Source organism: Drosophila suzukii, chromosome 3 (assembly GCF_043229965.1).
Source record: "Drosophila suzukii chromosome 3, CBGP_Dsuzu_IsoJpt1.0, whole genome shotgun sequence".
In the NCBI taxonomy this organism is placed as follows: domain Eukaryota; kingdom Metazoa; phylum Arthropoda; class Insecta; order Diptera; family Drosophilidae; genus Drosophila; species Drosophila suzukii.
Window position 1 is genome coordinate 70,113,186 of NC_092082.1, and position 18,068 is coordinate 70,131,253.

The window sequence follows — 18,068 nt, forward strand, 5'->3', positions numbered from 1 at the left end:
ATATCTGGGGTATTGTTTTTTTTCGTGTACCTGTGTATCCGCCTCCGTGTGCCACGTAAGTCATCCTGGAGCTGGGCCAAGATTTCCGCTCGTTGCGTGGCCAGGAATTTGAATTTGAACGCCAGACATTTGGGCGTTGCACGGTTGTAAATTCATTTGTTAAACGATGCGCTCATAAAATTTGCGCCCTTTTTTACGGCCCTAAGAAGAGCTGCGGACTGAGACTCAGGGCCAAGAACTGAAGGCTGAAGGAAGTTGGCAACAGAAAGAGGTTCGGGCCAACAGGACAACAGAAGGCGTGGCTGACTTCCATCTCTGGCAGATCTGGCAGCAGTGCCATTCTGGCTAAAACCCCCTTCGCCCCCCGCTTTTCCCCCTCAGGCAGATAAAAAGTTCAACAGCAGCGCGATTTATTTGCCCGTCTTCTGCGCAGACACGGCGCCAGCTGAGCAACATTTTTTCTTCCTTTTTTTCGGCTGGCCAGGAGTTTAGGCCCGGCTAAAATTCTACTGTAATTATATGTCTCAAACACACACGGGAATTGTGCGAGAAGAAATTTCAGCTAATTTGCCAACATTTAAATATACAAAAGAGGGAACCAACTCGTCCAGCTGCCCCTTAGAGCGTGTTAATTCGACATGTTTTCCGCCAGCGGACCAGGGACATCGGGACCCATTTAGGCCGAGTATTTGCACTGCCGCAAATCGAGCAGGCTTGCGAAATTCATGTGGATTTCATGGAATAAAAACTCGCGTAAAAAACGTAAAATTGCAACACCTCGAGGGCAGATACAGATGCTGGGGTCCAGATACGAGGATACAGCGAGAATCAGGGCCCAGAAACAGAACAGAACAGAAACGGAACCCAGAGTCCAGAATCGAGAACCGAGAACCCCAGGCTTAGCCAAGTCCATAAGTCAGTGGGCCCCCCGTCCTTTGGCCCTCGTAATAATTGCGTATCTGGCAGATGCAATTTATCCGTGAATTTGTTTTTAATTTTCAACACATTCGCTAATTTGATTTTTAACTTCGTTTCGAGCACTGCCTCGGTCTCAATCACAGACAGCCAGGGCCAAATTGCTGCACCTAATCGTGAGTATGAGGATGGTCTGGGCTTCGGGATGGGGGCCCCTGGATAGGATGGGTCCAACACCCGCTTTCATTTATAATTTTGTGCAACTCACTTTGGCCCAGAGCTCTGAACTGAAGAGCACTGCAAATAAATGTGAGAGGTATAGAAAAATATGATTTAATATGTGCTTGAAAAATATTTGTATTAATCAGGGATGCTCACTGATATAAATAATAATCGTATTTAAAAAGAAAATAAACACTTTTCAATAACCTTTTTTTTTAGGATCCCAGCAATACTGGAAAATCCTTTGGTACAAAAATTTGAGTATCTAATGTAATATAGTGGTACTTTCCGATAATTCAGAAATATCATATATCATATATACTTCATATTTATTGTAGCGGTACTATTATACCATATACCATAATATCCAAACATAATACCTTTTTTATTCTCCTGATGTCGGTAAGTGTAATCCCTTTAATTGCTATCACAATTTAAAAACCAATATCTGAATAATGATCGATGATTTTTTCGCTGTGCAAGTCTGTTCCCAAGTACGAAGTGTTTTTCATCCGCCTCTCCCTGGGCTTTTTGTATCTTTTTTAGCTGCACGGGGCGCTGCTTGTTAGTCGCGTAATTTATGTTCCACCAGATACTCGTTGGCGTTGCTGGGACCATCTTGCCCCTCCGAGGACTTGGCAGGGATCCCATCCCCATCCCGATCCGCTGCTCCTACTCCTCCTCCTGCTCCTGCTTCTCGTGGTGTCTCCGCTTGTCTCTGCTTATTTTCTTATCCGTTGTTATCCGCAGTTGTTTGCGCAGGCGCAACTCAAGGGCCATGGGCAAAAAATGGAACGAAATAAAACTACAAATCGATTTTCAACGCAATGCGTTCGATGGCCTTATCCTGGGCTCTTTAGCTCCTTGGCTCCTTGGCAGCAAATGCACGGTGAGCGTGAAGGGATTAGGGTCTATTAGTGGTTAAGGCCAAATTGTCCAAGTCGTTTGGTTAACAGATGAATTAGAGCCATCTTTTTCAAAGGACTTTTAAAAATTCCTTATTGAATATTTTAAAACATTTGTTTTCCATTTTACAATTTAAAATAAAATGTAAGTAAATGGGATTGTTTTCAATAATGCCAAAGAATAAAACTGAAAATGTAATATGTTTTTGTTTAAATTGTATCACCTAATATATTTAATTTTAAGTATATACAACTATAACAATTACAAAAATAATTATTATAATAATAATAATATAATTACAATTTAAAAAGCTATATCTGTAACATTCCCATAAATGGTGTATTAAAGTACCAATTTCCTTAAATAACACTTAACAATCACCGACTTCTGAGAAATGGAAATGTGATATCCAACTTTTCCAGAATCATGGGATAATGGTGACCCATTAAGCTTCGCCTCCTCTCGGTGACCTCGTCAAAATGCCAGCTTACTCTTTCCCCGCCGACCATCTCCATCTCCCTCCGGTTTTTTTCCGCCAAATCGCCCTGGCTCGATTGCCAATGACTTTTACCCGGCTACCACTGCCAGCCACTATAATCCACACCTTGGCTTTATGGCCAATAATTTTGCAGGCAACAAGAACATGAACCGGAAACATAACAAATCATAAATTAAACCCTCGTTAAGCGAACTTATTGCCATTGCTGGCCGACGGAGAGGTCTCGCCCATGCGCCATAACTGGCCAACTGAGGAGAGGGTCTCAGAAAAGAAAACCCCTCCCCGAATATCTTGGACTTCGTCGGGAGTATCTTGGCAAGGAGTACGAATTCTGCACTGTTCTGCTTTTCTCCGCTCCGGTCCGGAGTAATTTGCTTCATCTTTATGCCTTTCAGTGCGTGGCTGTGAGTTTTATTTTATGTTACTACTTGTTTAAATTATATTGCGCTATTAAGCGAATTTAATGAAAACGCTGCAAGGCCCCATGAAAAAGAGAGGCAGTTATAGGGTTTTGGGTTGTTTTTTGTTGTTTGGTCTCCGTTCTCGTTAGGTGTAAAATAAGGCCCAGCAAATCGAACGTGTTGAGGCTGCTGATGATGATGATGATGATGATCATGGGTGTGGGGATCTCGCAGAGACTGGCCAATTGTTTCGGCCGGATCGAGGAGAGCAAAAACGCGATAAAGATAAAAATCCCGGGGACAATCAGTGGACATGCCGCACAAATTGCGCTTAATCCATTGGCATTTCATTATTAAGCAATTTCGCAGCAAACAGCAGAAAAACCGAAAATCCGCTCAACGCTCGGGGCAATTTAAATTTTTATGCAATTTGTACAAAAATGCTGTTATTCTTGCACAAAAGTAGCATAATTATTTCCGAGAAACGGTCGCAGGCAGAAAAGACGATGAACCGAAAAAAAAGCGCGCTTGTCAACCAAAATCATTGCAGACGACACATTATCCTCACGGCAAAACGATGCTAATCCATCACGGACCCTCAGGCTCAAGCCTCGGGGTTTCTTTAGCCAAAGTCCGGCCTAAAGTTTGACTTACACTGAGAAGAATTGGGTATAAAAACAAAATCTAAGTTCAAAATAAATTTTCAATTTTAAGTATAAGCTGAATATTGTATAAAAATTAATTTTGAAAAGTAACTAAATTTTAAAATTACACTTTTTAAATTCTATCATCAATTCTACCTTTAAAATTTCAAGATCTCTTTTTTAGAATGTGGGCAAACCAAATTCAGTTCTCTTTTTATGGTAGAATGCTTTTTTGTTTAAATTGTATGATAATAACCTATATCCTCTAAAAATCTATGTTTTAAGGACTGGTATTTTAACAAGCAAAAGAAAATAAATTTTTTATAAAACTCTAGTTTTAAAATTTGTTTCTTAGGAAAGTAAGTCCTTAAATCTAGATCCTAATTTAAGGTGTCCTTTTTTCCCCCAGTGCACGACCAGCAGACGAAATGTCACTTAAGCATGTGAATGGCAGGGGAGAATCGAGAGATTCGCGGACGGATTCCTTTCGCTGGGCTAACCAAGTGCGATCAGGGATCAGAGATCGGTTATGAGATCAGAACAAAAGGGGTCCTCTCACTGTAAACGAGGCCGTTGAGCAAACACAAGCCCCAGAGCCAAATCACGACGCACAGTCTGGCAAGACGATTGTGGTCGATCGGTGAATTATGCGCGACATCATTTTAAATCGTTGTAGCAACGTCAAAGCTAAACACCGATCAGGTCAGATCCGAGATCCGAGGCAAAAAGAAGGCTTTAAGCAAAAAATAAGTCAGTCAGAATCGGAGGCAGACTGGGATCGTATCCCGATCCCCAACAAGAGATCCCTTGTCCATTGTCTTTGGGTAGCAGCCGCCCTAATTGATGCAGCACGGCCATAAATTTTGATCGGCCAACGATCCCCAGCCAGCTCCCCTTGCAGCTGAAGAAGGTCCAGAGATTGCCATGAATACATCAACAGGAGAACTCTTTTATTTCCGTCAAATCTACAAAGTCTGTCTGAAAATCGGATTCCAAAACTTCTTCAGGTTCCTCCGATTCTTCAGATCCTGAATGTTCCACATTAAGGCAGGCAAACGAAAGGGAGTACTCCACTTCGCGATGCTCATCGGGATTGTAGTACATCCCAAGGAAACCCTCTACAAGCTCACGCTTGGCCACCTCAACGGGATCATCCACGAAGAGAATAGTTTGCTTCAGATAGGTGCGAGGTTTCTTAGGATTCGTGGAGAACAAACGCCTATATTGGCCCATGGGTTGGGAGAATCCTATGTCCGAGTAAAGAACCACAGCTCCCAGAGAACTGTCCTTTAGACCCCTCAGCTTGAAGGGGAGTCTAAAGTTCTCATCACTTATAACGGCAGTGCAGAGATCGATGGTCTTCAAGAGGAACTTCTCAGTGACCTGCTGATCCTTGGTCACATAATCCTCTATCAGACGTACGGGTTCCTCGACCATATAACTCCGACCGGGATAATCCGTCTGTGGAAGGATATTCATCTCGATGGTGTCTCGTTGATGCTGTGCTACTCCACAGATAAAAAGCTGAGCCACATTGGGAATAATGTGACCACCTTTTACAAGCCATTTTTCTCTAGCATAGATCACCTCCTTGAAAAGGGAGTCAACGAACACTGAGTGTCTGTAACAAAAATATTCCTAAGCATATACATTACAGATATATTTAATATTGATTACGTATGCTTTTCGAATTCTGTTAGTTTAAATAAAGAAGAGAAATTGATAAAAATGTTTAACCACCTACCCTATCCACTCTGACACGATGACATCCACTTTCTTCAGACCACAAGGCAAAAGTATCCTATTAATATCGCCCTCGACGAACTCGAAGATATCCTCCTTATCGCTTTCGGAAATAACTTTTTTGACAAAGTCAGCACTTTCCTTATTGCCCACAGCTATGACCTTAACAGCACCCACCTCCACGCTCATTAGGCTAAGTAGTCCACTGCGACAACCCACATCCATAACAATCTGTAATCAGTCTTAAGAAATTAATGGATTTGTATACATAATTAGAATTTATACCTTATCCTTGAAGAGCACATCATATCGCTTAAACACCCATTCGTATGCCCTCGAAGATACAACATCATTTAGCATTCCATCCGCCATGTCCCTCAGAATATCCTTCTCCAGATCCATCTGGGGTATACATGTAGGATATATTATGTATTTTTAGTTACGAATAAGCTGTTTTAAATGTCACACTTTGATAAACTTTGATTGGTTACTATGTATATTCACTGAAAGTTATTCACAGTACGAATTAAAGTAAAGTACAAAAGTCAGATATTGAAAAGTAGAGATTATAGGTATCTTAAATTAAAGAACTTTAATTACAAAAATAAAGTACTACTAAGAGCATATTACTTTTAAAGAGTTATTGTCTTTATGTGTAGCACTTCCTTCTAAGACCCTCACCACCAACCCTAACCACAGTCAAATAGGACAACAAGTAATCCTGGTATAACATTTCTTGCTCCAATCAGGCCACATAAATTCCGAATAGATTATCGCCCGGCATTTCTCAGGGTTCCCAGGCGTTATCGCTGGGCGGGCGACAACAATTAGTTATGAGCCAATTGTGGGTTCGGACCTTCTTATCAGCGGGAGCAGCGTCAGGATACACTCCCTACGAAATCTGGGGGAACAGGGTTAAGCTGTCTAACGAGTCTCTAATTTATAGGTGACTTGGTGCGCAGTGTCCCGCTCCGTTGACAAATGCCAGCAATTTGATACCCGAACAACATGAACGAGGAGTTAAAATGGTATGGGGGTATGGGTCTTTGAGAGTGGGTATGGGGGATACAAATTGAAACGTTTGCTGGGCCTACGCTGCCGAGGATCGGCTCAGATCGGATCCATCTGGGTGCTGTTTTTGTCTGGGACTTTGTTAATGCGCCCAGCGGGATGCTCACCTGATCACCGGCGGGGGATGCGAACAAGTGTTGACCGAAAATCAAAGATCGCTGGCTCATTTGTGGCGCTTTTGTGCGCGCGCTAGATACCCAATATTTTATAATCATGTCCAATAATGGTGAGCATATTAATTTCATGGGCGCATAAAGCAACTTTATGGCCTTTTAAGAACTGCCATTAACAATGCCACTCTATGAACAAACACAAAACGAGCTGACAAGAGATTTTGGGCAACCTCTCGTGAGATGGGAGATGGGAGATCGTAGAACGGAGACCTCGAAAACGAGACAATGCAAATGGCTAAAATAGTAAATAGAGTTATAAACGCATAAAAGGCGTTCATTGTGGGCTCACGGCGTTGGCTTTCACAAATTTATACGACGGGTCATCAATTAATTAGAGGCGGAGAGACACATTTTCACATTCCCTCTGGCTTTGAAATTAATTTGTTAGGAAAGTCGTTAACATTTCGGCTGTCCACTTTCTAAGTCCAGCCGCGGATTGATAGCCCACGAAAAACCAAAAAAAAAAACTCTGGCACTTGAAGGCCCTCGATTAACGACCCATTTTATGACAGTTATCAATACGGTCTAGAGTTACTTTTTATAATCCAAGTCTATCGCCCGCGATTCCCGTCGAGCTGAAGCTCTTGAAGCTCTCCACCCGCGTTCTATCGCCACGGAAGCTAATGTTGAGGTCAAAGTTCATGGAGCGCCCGTCCAGGCTGCTGGGCATCATGGCCAGAACGCCGCGCACCCGATCGTTGGGCTTCACAAAGAGTGGTTCGTCCAGGTGGAAGAGGGTCTGCTCCCAGTGGGTCCACGGAGAACGCGGCGAGGTGGACAGGATCACGGAATTTCCCGCTTTTCCCACCGGAAAGCCCACATTGAAGTACAGAACCAACATGTTGATAACTCCAGCACGCTGCACATTTAGCATAAAGTTCGAGCGAAAGACCACGGGTTGATTACGATCATAACCCAGATTGGTGGAGTGTATAAAACACTCATCGGTGAGCAACTGCTGAATGGCCACACAATCCACCAGGGGCTCTCGGGAGAACTGCTTTTTCACGCAGCTCATATCGATGCCCTCGACATTTTGCCAGAAGTTGAGAGTGGCCAGTCTATGCGGATCTTGCGCTCCGGTTATCCAGAGGTTTCCCACGTTGGGCAGGATTAGGCCACCACGGGAAAGCCACTTGTCCCGGGCAAATAGCACGGAGTTCAGCATGGCCTCCATATAAAGAGAGTTGCTAAAAATATTTGAAAACATTGATATAAATTAAAGTAACAGACCAGTTTCTCGAGTGCCGGTTAATAATTCTAGGTCAGATAACGTCTCTGTTAAAGGAATTTGGATTTCTGGAGCGTCAATGGCTTAGGAACTCAAAATCCCTGTCAAGTATTTGTCAAATCGATAAAGTGACATACGCTATAGTTTCGCACTCGGATAAGTTACAGACGTCGACCGATTTATCTGGTGGTTAGTTTTTCGGACAGATATAAAGCTCTAACTTTAACGGTCACTCGAAAAAACGGCGCTTAGAGCTATATAGATCTTACCCCATCCACTCTGAGACTATGACATCCACCTGCTGAATGCCCTCGGGCAGTTCCACCTGCTCCACCTTTCCTTTGACCACCCTCACCACGTCTTCCTTCTGGTTATCCCTCATAATCTCCTTGGCTACATCCGCTATATCCGTACATTCGATGGCTATAACCTTTTTGGCTCCGGCTTCGGCAGCGAAGAGGGAGAGTATACCCGTGCCACAGCCCACATCCAGGACGGTCTTGCCCTGGAAGAGGTCACGATTCTGGAGGATGGCATCGTGATAGGCCTGGGTGCGTACCGAGTCCCTCAACATTTCCATATGGATCTCCAGTCGAGAGTAGGACTGAAAATATTCGGTTTCCAGGTCTTCCAGACTCTGCATCGTTTGATTCGACGGAACAAAATCATAAAAAGACATGATAAAAATTTACAAATTTCAAAAACAAAATTTCAATGTTTCTGGTTGTGAAATTCAGAATGTGAATGTTATAGGACTAGCTGTTGTGAGCCAACTGAAAAGTGACGGAGAACAAAGGAAACAACAGGCGATCGAAAATACATGGCTATCATGTGATTTGAACTACAAAATAACTATGCCAACAATGTTATGGTCTATAAAAATTAGTTTATTGAACAGTTTTAAGGCAAATTAAAAATGCGGAAATATCTTAACGATCTGAAATTCCAAAATAAATCTATAAAACTGGGGAATAACCACCTTAACTTCGCGAACAATACTACGTCATTCTATCGCCATCATTAGCATCTGAATGGCCCAAGCCAGATAAATCAAATTTTGCATTTAATGGACCCATTAAAAACGCCAAAAAATCGCCCCACTCAAAAGTCCGTGAAAGAAATATGCCGCCAACACCTTAACACCAGGCCATAACTCGCTTAATCCGCCCAGCCCCGAATTTATTTTTATGGCCAAATTTAATGATTTCCCCCAATTCATTGCTCCACCATCAAGCACTTTCACTGCCAGCCGAAAAATAAAAATAAAATTCAAGCAAATTGTGCCCAACGGTAAAAGCAAATTGCTTAAATTAAGAGACGGATGAAATGCCCGTCATAATTTTTCAAGTGTCATAAAAATATGTCCATAGGCAGACACAACTATTAAATTGGCTCATTAATCAATTTAGTCACAGAGCAACAATAAAAAGGAGCACACACATTCGAGCATAATAAACTATAATTTTTAATGTTGCTAAATTTTATGCTAATTTGCCATTTCTGGCGTTCCATAATTAGGCCCACACCCCAGACGGGGGGTCGTTTTCGATCTCCGATTGCGTTTGGGACCGGCCAACAATCGCAGCCATTTGTTTGGGACAGCTTTAAAAACCTATAAAACTTTTGGCACAAATCAATTAAAAAACGACGTAAGTCTCGATTAGTGCGCTGGTGCGATGTCTCCCCAACGAGAATGCCACCCACTGAGGCGATTAAAATGCGACGATGCTTTGCATACTGAATGCGGCGATGATGATGATGATGTCTTCTAACATTCCAACTTGGAGCCCATTTGTCGCGTATTACCAAATGTTCGACATGGCCAAATTATGCGCGGTGTGGGAGGCAGAAAGCCCTCCACTATTTTCGATTTTCACCTGCTGACCCACAAGCAAAAAGCCATAAAAATCTGAATTTTATGACATTACCACAATCTGAATTTTTTAATCCACGGGGGATTTTTACATGCATATTTGAGGTTATTTTCGGGTATTTAAGAGGTATTTAAGAAATCTGAATTATTTATTTTAAAGATAATTTAAAGTAACTTAATTATTTTTAATGATTCTTAAATGTTATTTTTATTTATTTTTATATTCTTTATATCTTATATTTTTATTTTTTCATAGCACAAAAATGAATTAAATCAAGTCTGAGCATAATTTTCTAACTGACAGCAAGTCAAATTGTAACCGCAGTTCTAGGACACTCATTGGGGTGGCTGAAAATGACTGGGGAGGGTCGATTGTAATCAACCACTTCATCAAAAACAAATAATAACATGTGCTCACTGAATGCCCGACAAGGGTCCTTAAAAATATCTGAAAACAGGGGTTGATTGGCCTATCATAATCGTTTTAATAGAGAGTGAACACTAGTCAAACAAAAGGCTATGGTTTCAATGATGGTATTCATTGAAATGGATGGCAGAACTCCATAGAACTGAAACCCTGAACCCCTGTTTTGTTGCCCAGTGTAACTCTCATTGGATCAATCAGTCATCGATTAACCAACGAAACCAATCCCCCAACTCATCCCAATTTTATTCCAGAATCCCATCGACTTTCGGGTGTTAACGATGAGGCAATTTGATTTTAACGGAGCTGCCAGTATCAAAGTCCCCTCCCCTCTTCACACCCTTCTCTTTCATATAACTCTGCAGAAAAAAATGAATTGCTGGTTGTGCAAAAGTTTGATTGATGCACTTGGTTTGGCAAAGGAATAAATAAAATTCTGACACTTGGGAATTTTAATTAGAATGCCTTTGTTTCGGACCTCGAACTGCGGACCACGCCAAACTGGCTGGCTGATGAAGTCGTTTCGATAAAATGCAAAAATTTTGCACCACCCCGCGCCATTTCCTTCAGCTCTCCACCATTACATTTCCCTTATGTGTATTGCCTTTCCTTTATTTTTTTTTGAAAAACGATAGTGCTGACGGGTTTTCTAAACGAACGAATCTATTTCTGAGACTTTGGTAATATTACTTTAAGAAAAAATTGTCCTCAAACTAGGTCTAAGAGGTCTTAACATTTAGGAAGAGTATTTAGAAAAACTTCTCTAAAACTTGAAAGAAAGTTTAATTTTACATTTTTTATAAATATTTCATAGAAGAGAATAATTTCTTTAACACTTACATTATATATTAGAATACGAATACGGTTGTATGTTGTATATAGTTTACGAAAAATTTTCTTTGAAAGTATACTATCGTTATTATTTAAAAAAAAAAGTAAGATATTGTTTGAAATATTTTATTTTTTTTGAATAAAGTTTCACAACACACCAAAAAAATATTGTTATTCATTTTCCCATTTTTTTAAATATTTTACCTATATGAATAAAGCCACATATAAGCCAAAAGCTAAGCCGCCAACACCGATATGCGAATTGTTTGCCAATTAGCGCCCCCTGGCAGCCCGTGGACTCACGATTTCTGAGCGGCTGATAAATTAGCGAAATTTTAATTTGATTTCCTTCGCAAATTTCCGCCGAACTGGGAACGAACTGGGTAGCTGGATTGCTATATGGCTACATGGCTGGGTGTCGGAGTGTCTGGCCAAGTGGACACAGAAGCAGCGGCTGCAAATAAACTAAGTGAATTTATGGCCCCAGGGCAGGAGCGAGCACACGTGTGCGACATGCCCACACATTGACACCTACCAATAACCAACTATCAACTACCAGCCATCGACCATCCAATAACCGACTAAACCACACTCCAATAGGGCTGCAGGTCCCTTGGCGCGTTTTGGATCAGATCGACTTGACTCGGACTCGGTTTGGTTGGGTTTTTTGTTTATGCTGGGCAGGCACAAACGAGCTGACAATGCCCCATGTCAGGGCGACGGTACGTGCGGCCAAACAAATTACAGGGAAATTGCGTCACCTGCAGGAATTTCCACTCAGCATTGTCAAATGCCATCAGAAATCGTTGGACATGTTGTAACATTAATTTGACATTTTACGGCCCAGGACTGGGATCGTCGGCGATGAGGTATGGGCGGGCCGAGGAGTACTTATCCATATGCATATCGGTCGGAGGACTCCTTAACAATCTGGCCCCAGACCGCAGAACAACACAGGACAAGAATTAACCCTTGGTAGACAGCTGTCGGGCGGGCCAAGGATGCTGGAGCCATCAAGGGATCTTGCAGCAGCATCTCCAGAACACTCGGAAAAATATTAAATTCTTTAAAGTTAAACAACAGTAGAACAGTCCCGATTAATATTCACTACTACAATTATCAATAATGAAAAATACATAAGGTTCTAAAGAATTCGCGGCTTAGGTTTGTTCAAAACGTATAGCTAACTGTGCTGCCTATGTATTTAAATATAATGCTCTAGAGATAAATATGATAATGTACCTCTTATAAAGAAGATCCTTACTACTTCCATTATTTTCCTGAGTGCATCTCCAGCTTCGGATGCAGCTCCTGGCGTTTCGCTCGGCCAGCTGCTGCAATCTGTTGGAGCAGTGCAACAGCATTTCTGGCATTAAAACAAATTGATGCGGTCGGGAAATCTTATTGCCGGCTTAGTGAATCTGATTTGCGGTCATCGGTCGTCCTCTTGTTAACCCAGATACAGATTCCCGTACTTGGTTTTACAGATGCCAGGCGGCTGCGATTAATTTGCTGCGGTGGCGATAATTTGTTAATCGAAGCATCCTCATCGCAACTTGTACTCCCGACCTCCTCCTCCAGTTGCCGCATTGTCCAATTAAATCTGCCGAAAGTAGGGTGGGAATCTTGGTTGTTGACTCTGCTGCCCGGCTTGTTGGTTTAACGGCCGGCGTTCTTTTACGACGGCATTTAGCTAAACTATCCAGCGAACGCCCCTGGGGAAACTCATCCCGGGGGTGGCTGGGTCGATGGCTGATTTCCCCATGCTGATGGTGCAGCATTTAATGCGGAAACGTGCCCCAAGTCGAGCTTCGATTAGCGACCGGCCTGGATGATGTGTGGAGGTCAGCAGTGGAGGATCACGCAGCGGCCATTATGGCCAAAGGCACGCCCACGCCTCCTTAATGGCCCGCCAATTCCAGAAATCCATTTTGGTTAAGTCAAATCTTGCTGTGTCCTAAAAAGCGAGTGCTTAAATTTCCATTGCATCGTTTCTACTCCTTCAATTGCAACGACTTTAACTCATAACTCAGGTTTATGTTTATGAAGAAGTTTAATTTTGAAAAACCAAAATGTAGTATTCTAAAACATTTTTAGATATAGTTTTATTCGAATTTGAGATATTTTCGTTCTTTTCATAATATTTAAAGATGAAGCTATGACTAACATAGAACGAAAATGTAATTGAGAAGAAGTAAGCAATGGTTCATTTCTATTTAATACCATTAATTTAGGTGATTTTTCAGGAGCTTAATAAGTTTGTCAACGCTTGTGAAATCTAAAGGTCCTAAATTTGTTAATCATTGTTAAGTTTTGTTTGTAGATTTTATGTAACATTTGGTCTCCTATTTTATGGCTTTAAGTTTCAATATACTTCGAAAGAAATTATTCCTTAACAAGATATTACGATTTTGTTGGTCCTAATCTATATGTTGAGTAACTAATACAAGAAAGTTCGACATAATATGAACATGTATAAATTCTAAGAACATTTGAATAGTTATCTAGTCTAAGCAATGACGAAAAAGAGAAACATAATAGAGCTGCGTTTATAACATTTCATATTCTAAACAAAAATCACCTTTTCATAGTTTGGCGGAAGCTGTTCCATGAATTATTTAGCATCGGCGACGGCAGGTTAAGTTTAATGGCTGATCCATGAAATACATCCCCTCCAGTTTCTGCTTCTCTGAGTCCTGATCCTCTTCTTTACGAGCCTGCTCCTCGTAATCCTCCAACATTTCCATTAGTTCCTGCACGTCCTTGTCGACTAACTCTTTTGAAGCCTTCTCCTGTGCCTTTAAGTCCATTTCGTCAGAAGCCAAACCATCCAGCTGAGGCATTAGGTTCTGTTTTAAAGACGCCGGGTCTACCAACTGATCTTTGGAGGTGTCTCCCTCTTCATTGTGGGTCCCCGACCAGTCCTTCGGGTCCAACCCTTCCAAAATTAATTTAAGATCCTTTGGAGTTGTGACCTTCGCATCACGATCTTTAATCTTATCTGATTTTAAAGGAGTAATCTGAGCCATTAAGTAATACTCTTCGACGTTGTCCACCTCCAGTGGATCCTTTGAGTTCAGCTCCACGGAGACCTGCTTCTCAGGTTGGTTCTTTGAGTCCAGCTCGTGTGAACCACATCCTTCCAGCGGATCTGTAGAGATATCCTTAGATGAGTCGTCCTCTATCAACAGGTTCATCCACTCCTCCTCTTTGGCATCCTGTTCTTTCTGCTTCTGCTGGTTGGCGGAAACATCGACCACCGTGTAGTCCATTTTCAGATCCTCGGCATTGACACAATGGCCCTCGTTTACAGCCATCTGCTGGTAGTAGCCGTAATCCATCTCCGGATTGGCGAATGCCTGGCGGGCGTGGATCATGGCGCCCCGAAAATTGGGATTGCAGGCGTAACCCTTGGATCGGAACACGCCCAGGCGACGCTGGTTTCTCTCGAAGTCGAAGATCTGGTTGCGCGGCACCTTGGCATGGTTGCAGGTGCCATAGAAGTACACGTTGTACGCCGTGGAACCGACGCGGCTCAGGATGCGGGCTGGCCAGGCTCGATACCCACGCACCTTAGCGAACACAAAGTCGCCGATCGTGAAAAGCGGCTTCCTTGCACGATGACGTCCCATCTTTCGCTCTCTATTTGTCTTATTTTCGAGGAAAAATCCAATTTTATGAGCGTTGTTTTTCAAAGTTTGTTGGCAGCAAGAAGAAGAGACACGATCGTTTTCTTGGAATCTGGATGGCGTTGCCAGATCGTCAAATGGTTGTGCGCTAAAAGTTTTGCTAGTGTTGAATAACGCCGAATTTCCACGGGTGACAGTATATTTACGGTCTTAAACCACACACCTTATCGATAAACGGTATAAAGTTTGGTTTAAATTTTGAATGCTTTAAAAACATGCATTTTTAAACAATAAACAATTTTCATAATACATATAGCAGAAATTTAACTTATCAGAAACAAGAAAATTAAAAAAAACAATTCGTTAAAGCTAGCAAAGCAAGTAAAATATTTAAAAAGTTTTGTGGAAAACGCTGTTGAAAGAAATACAAATTAATATTTTTGAAAATGCATAGGATTTTTAAATTTTAAGAAAAATCCAGTTTTAATATTCCAAACTCCACAAAAACAACTCAAGCTATGGTTAATGCTCGAATACATTCAGGCAAACCACCAGTTCGAATAGCAAACGAATTTAGGTCATTTGAGTGGGCGGGCAATGTTTCTTTAATGAGCAAACAGCATTTGCATTAATGGTCATTTGCGTAGAAATTTGCACAACACGCTACCTGCAATGGGCTTCTTTTATTTTTATTTTATTCCCCGCCTCTGTGCGTGTGCAGTTCTGTTTTAAATTTTCGCTCACGTTCGTCGTATTATGCGCAAATTGGCTTTTTAAATTGTCGACTTGTTTAAGCTAAACGCAGCTACACTTTATGGCCATGTTCCGTGCTGCATTTAAAGCCATGCGAAATTCTACTAAGCCCTCCGCCCTCCATTCGCTTAACTCAATTATAATAATTTTAATTAAGCACAAGCATGGTCTATAAAAATGGCAAAATTGCGTTATTTACCAGGTGTAATTACAACAATATTTATATGCAAATGAGCTCGTCACTTGGCGGCAATATGGCGTTAACGATGGGAAATAAAATAGATCCAAGTTAAGGAAAAATTGAAGTTTTCTTTGGTCAACCATTTTTATTTTGAGGGTATTTCGTCGACCTCGGCCGACTGTCAGTGCTCAGAATTCAATTGGAAAATGCAATTTACGATCCGGCCACGAGACCCACAACACTAATACCCGGCAGCCCGTTCCTTTTCCCCACCCCGAATTTTCCTGCATTTTCCTGCACATTAAGACAACCGAAGGCTGAAGGCGGCACGGGGGCATAAGCTACGCATGTAATTTGTAAGTAATTTTTTCAACTATCATCGGACCAGACAAACGACAGCCACAACGTCGACGTCCACGCATTTTTTACACTCTGAAAAGTGGCCTCAAAAACTGGATATTAATGCATGAGTACAATATTTTAATGAAACCTCAAAGAAAAATATTTATGTAAATATACTGCATCTACAAAAAATAAAAATAAATAAAAAATTGACGAAAAGAAGTCATGAATCCATTATTTTAGAAATATTGTTCTTGAAATCAAGACGAAAATGCTCTTGATTTTGTTTTCCAAGTCAAAAGTAGTCCCGCAAAACGGGGGCACTTCATCTCTAATTAGAGAATTTAACATTGAACCGATTTTTCAGAACTAAAGAAGGGTTTCAGAACTTATTGTAAAATTTGTTTCAATTAAAATAGGATTTTTCCCTGTGCAATCCCGAAATGCATTACGCTTACGTTTACTCAGGGAAGGAGGAAGCCAGGCCAACGGGCACAAGCCAGAGCGTTAAGTTGGAAAAATTAAGTAACGAAAGCAGTGAATAGGATTGGGAATAGGAATGGGCACGAGAATGGGATAGGGAATGGCAATGGCCATGGCAACGACAGGCAGGCATAAATTATGAATCATTTGGACGCTTCCTTATGACACCAAAAGCCAGAAGAAGCCACCAAGGCAAGTCTTTCAGTTGGAAAGAGTGGCAGCTTTTTTTTAAGAGGAGCGCCGAGTACCGAGTGATTAACCCACGACGACTATGGCGACTAACAAGTATTTATGCTACCATCTGCGAATCAGTTTGTACCACTTTATTGGCTTAATTGACTTGAATCGGTTTGCATCGGCGAATTGGCCAGATTGTTTACCTTATGTTTAGCCAAATGCTAATTGAAATGTCTGCATTGTGGCAGCGATTTCCCACTGCAATCGAGCGATTCGATGGGTGTGTCCCTCTCTAAATGGCAACTGGGGACATGCAATCAAAACTGGGGAAATCGGGCAATGCCATCAGGTTCGGCTCATCAACAGGTTTCGTGGAGGAAAGGCAATGGGGCTAATGAATGGCTCCGATGGCTAATTGTGCTCCACAAGAACGAGTTAAACGGGAACATGGGAGGCAATCAAAATCAGTTAAGCGATAACCAGATGAAACCTAACTAGGAAATAAAGTCACACCTTGATTTTGATGAGTGTGGAGAGAAGGAAAACTCATAATCGATATTGGTAGGAATGTTTTTAATTTTTATTTAAATGATTTGAAGATCAATTTTAAAATAAATAAAATTAAATAACGTTATTATAGAATTTACCTATATTTATTATAATGCGTTTGTAGAAAAGTATAACACTTTAAATATATAATTAATAATTTTATTTTGTAATGTGATTAAAGAAAATAATTGTAGTTTTCCCAGGGCTCAAGTACACCTCATTAAAAAAAAAATACAGAAAATATAATAAATACAATATTCACAGCCATTTATCGGGGTAATTAAGTATATATTTTATAATCCAAGCATGGTTTTCTTATTGGGAAAACTCCACCTTTCAACTGCCTTGCCAGGCACCGCTGAACAAAAGACTTAAGACACGAACTCGACCACCCGATGCCCATTTCCTGCAACACTCGCACATCGATTGTTTGCATACGTAATTCGCCAAGAGTCCGAGTCAATTAAGTGGCTCTCTAATTAAGTGATTAAAACGCACGCACAAACACCAGGGAACACAACTGTGGAAAATTGTGAAAATATGCAAGTTCATAAAACAAAGCCGCACGCCTCAGCAGCTGGCTCTCCAGTCCACACCCGCAATTTGATAAAAAAAAAAAGAAGAAAATTAAAAACAGGGGGGCTTTTGCAGTTTTTCCAGGAACAAACACGCTTTTGCATTTTAATGCGGCACAAATGAGGCGGCGAGGCGAACCAGGCCATATGGATAATGGTGAATGTGAATGTGAGTTGTGAATGCGGCGGATTGGGGTGTGAGTCGAGTGGATACACGCACACACACCGGCTTGTTTCTAGCTAATAAATGTTTTTTTAATGAATAAATCACTCAGCGATAAACATCTGCTTAATAACGTTCATTTAAAGAAGCGAAAACAAAACACACAACCAACAAAGCCGCGCCGAAGAAAGCCAAACTGAGCGGAAAACAAAACACAAAGCCGGCCAGGTTCCAGCACCAATGAGTTGGCGTTGATTTCAGACATTTAACTCTTTGAGCCCAA

General features: G+C 41.4%; 4 protein-coding genes across 4 annotated transcripts; 1 reads left to right on the forward strand and 3 right to left on the reverse strand.

Annotated features, from left to right (window-relative positions):
- Positions 1-4,041: 4,041 nt before the first annotated feature.
- Positions 4,042-5,813, reverse strand: Art9 (Arginine methyltransferase 9). Its single transcript, XM_017067897.4, has 3 exons — positions 5,616-5,813; positions 5,332-5,561; positions 4,042-5,208 (listed from the first exon to the last, which is right to left on the reverse strand). Exons 1-3 carry the CDS (start codon positions 5,730-5,732, stop codon positions 4,521-4,523), a joined length of 1,035 nt encoding a protein of 344 aa, XP_016923386.4. The 5' UTR covers positions 5,733-5,813; the 3' UTR covers positions 4,042-4,520.
- A 1,229-nt stretch (positions 5,814-7,042) lies between these two features.
- Positions 7,043-8,598, reverse strand: Art6 (Arginine methyltransferase 6). Its single transcript, XM_017089241.4, has 2 exons — positions 8,075-8,598; positions 7,043-7,764 (listed from the first exon to the last, which is right to left on the reverse strand). Exons 1-2 carry the CDS (start codon positions 8,482-8,484, stop codon positions 7,113-7,115), a joined length of 1,062 nt encoding a protein of 353 aa, XP_016944730.3. The 5' UTR covers positions 8,485-8,598; the 3' UTR covers positions 7,043-7,112.
- Positions 8,599-11,449: 2,851 nt separating this feature from the next.
- Positions 11,450-11,902, forward strand: LOC139352884 (uncharacterized). Its single transcript, XM_070995528.1, has one exon. It carries the CDS (start codon positions 11,642-11,644, stop codon positions 11,900-11,902), a length of 261 nt encoding a protein of 86 aa, XP_070851629.1. The 5' UTR covers positions 11,450-11,641.
- Positions 11,903-12,967: 1,065 nt separating this feature from the next.
- On the reverse strand, positions 12,968-14,671 carry LOC108020843 (hepatoma-derived growth factor). Its single transcript, XM_017089230.4, has one exon. The coding sequence runs from the start codon at positions 14,563-14,565 to the stop codon at positions 13,552-13,554; it is 1,014 nt and encodes a 337-aa protein (XP_016944719.4). The 5' UTR covers positions 14,566-14,671; the 3' UTR covers positions 12,968-13,551.
- Positions 14,672-18,068: the final 3,397 nt, after the last annotated feature.